This window comes from Eurypyga helias, unplaced genomic scaffold (assembly GCF_000690775.1).
Source record: "Eurypyga helias isolate BGI_N326 unplaced genomic scaffold, ASM69077v1 scaffold37979, whole genome shotgun sequence".
Taxonomy (NCBI): Eukaryota; Metazoa; Chordata; class Aves; order Eurypygiformes; family Eurypygidae; genus Eurypyga; species Eurypyga helias.
Window position 1 is genome coordinate 67,332 of NW_010273368.1, and position 1,817 is coordinate 69,148.

Consider the following 1,817-nt stretch of genomic DNA (forward strand, 5'->3'; position numbering starts at 1 on the left):
TTGACCTATTAATTAAAAACTACAGAAAACTGCAGATCTTTATCTTTTCTAGTTTGTTAATTTGATAGCACTTCATTACATAATGAATTAATTTCATTCTCTCCCTGCACACAGCGGTGGAGGAGAGGAAAATGGGATTGCAAGGATGTAGGCACAGCCAGGGAGCTAAAGCAGCAGCCACCAGGGCAGGTGGAGTTCCTTTACCACTTTCTGCTTGAACTTGCAATGCCCCTGTCACTCCTGCAACTATTACCTGGCATATGACTAACTTAGCTTTTACAGACACAGCTCAATGCAAGATGATGAGCAAAACAAAACAAAAGGTTTTCATCCCCAGCTGGAGCGCTGGTACTTCTACATAACAAACTAACATCTGAAGACAAAGAGATACTGACCAAGTCCCGGTGCCAAAGCCGCAGCTGTTGCCGGATCAAGCTGGAATGGGTTGATCATCATCTGCGGGTCTGCTGGGTTCTCCAGTTTCATTCCAGTCAGGCCTATGTTCTGGGCTAGGTAGTACTGGTAGAGCTCTGCCTCGGCAGGCGCAAGGCCTAAGTGCAGGTTGTGCTGGATCTGTTTCATGTTCTGCTGCAAGAGCATCATATTATGCATGTGCTTCTCACTGGTCATGTGAATGCGGAGGTTCCTAGCCACGTTGGTTTCGTAGTCGCAAACCTCACAGCGCCACGTGGGTTTCTGTTTTGGTTTAGATGGAGATGGTGTCCCGCAGCCGCTGAGGGCAGCGTTAGCCGGCGGGGCTGTGTGACCGTACACCTGCTCGCCATTCCCATTTTGAAGATTTTGAACGTTGTTTAGGTGCTTGTCTGACTGCATATGAATACTGAGGTTGCCTTTGGTAGTTGTAGAGTAGTTACAAACCTCACAACGGAAGGGTTTATAGCCACAAGTGTAACTTTCACCCCTAGCAAGCCGGGGGTGAGGCTGTCCAGTCTTACAATAAACACAAGAGCCACCAGGCTCAGGATGTTTCTCCTTCATATGGGCCTCTAGGGTCTGCTGATATTTGTAGTGCCAGTTGCATTTGGGACATTTCAGAGTTTTGCATGAATTCCGAGAATGCATCATGGTCATGTGGCCACCTAAAGAGCGTGAAGACCCCAGAACTGTGTCACATTTGGGACACTCAATGCCACTTCCTGGTGAGCCATCACCTGCACTCGGTGTGCTAGGTGTAAAGCTGTGCTGGTGAGGAGTAACAGAACTGTCTTCATCTCCTCTCACTGTTTCATTTGGATGAAGAGCTGTGGGACTGTCTTTACTGGCACTTGCATCTGCAAAGTCCTTGCCACTAATGCTATAGTTACTAGTAACATTGCTACTATGTCTGTGTGCAGCAGTCTGTTTTGTCTTATCTGTGTCATCGGAAACAGTCGCAGAGGAGGAAGAGGTACCCTTTTCTATAAATTTTAGCACACTGGATGATAAAGGAGAAATGCTTTGGTTTAAGAGAGGGAAATCTTTGCTACCAATACTATCTGCTAGTTCACCTAATACCTCATCATCATCAAGTTCATTTGAATATGTATCTTCATCTTCTTCTTCTACTGGTTCAGTGGGTTCGCTTTTGATAGGGAACTCCCCGTTTGGATGTAAAGTGTTGGTTTCTTTCTGCCTTTCACAGTTGTTTTCTTGGTCTTTGCTCTCTGACAGCTTGTTTGACTCAGATGATGAGTGGCTGAGGGACACAGAGGTAATTGGGGTGTTCGCTACTAAACTAGACAGTCCCCCCAGGTTCACTTCAGCCTTTGGCATTTGGGTGATCCCCAGCGGCTGGTCTGCTGCACACACCGTGCCTG

General features: G+C 46.8%; 1 protein-coding gene across 1 annotated transcript in view; it reads right to left on the bottom strand.

Moving 5' to 3' along the window:
• The window catches only part of LOC104515477 (zinc finger homeobox protein 4-like), a gene marked incomplete at its 3' end in the record, with an annotated part of 52,342 nt that overhangs the window by 49,336 nt on the left and 1,189 nt on the right, over positions 1-1,817 (bottom strand). The window contains exon 2 of the mRNA XM_010159465.1: positions 372-1,814. Within this exon, the coding sequence (XP_010157767.1) occupies positions 372-1,814 (1,443 nt within the window). The remainder of the gene's footprint in view (positions 1-371; positions 1,815-1,817) is intronic.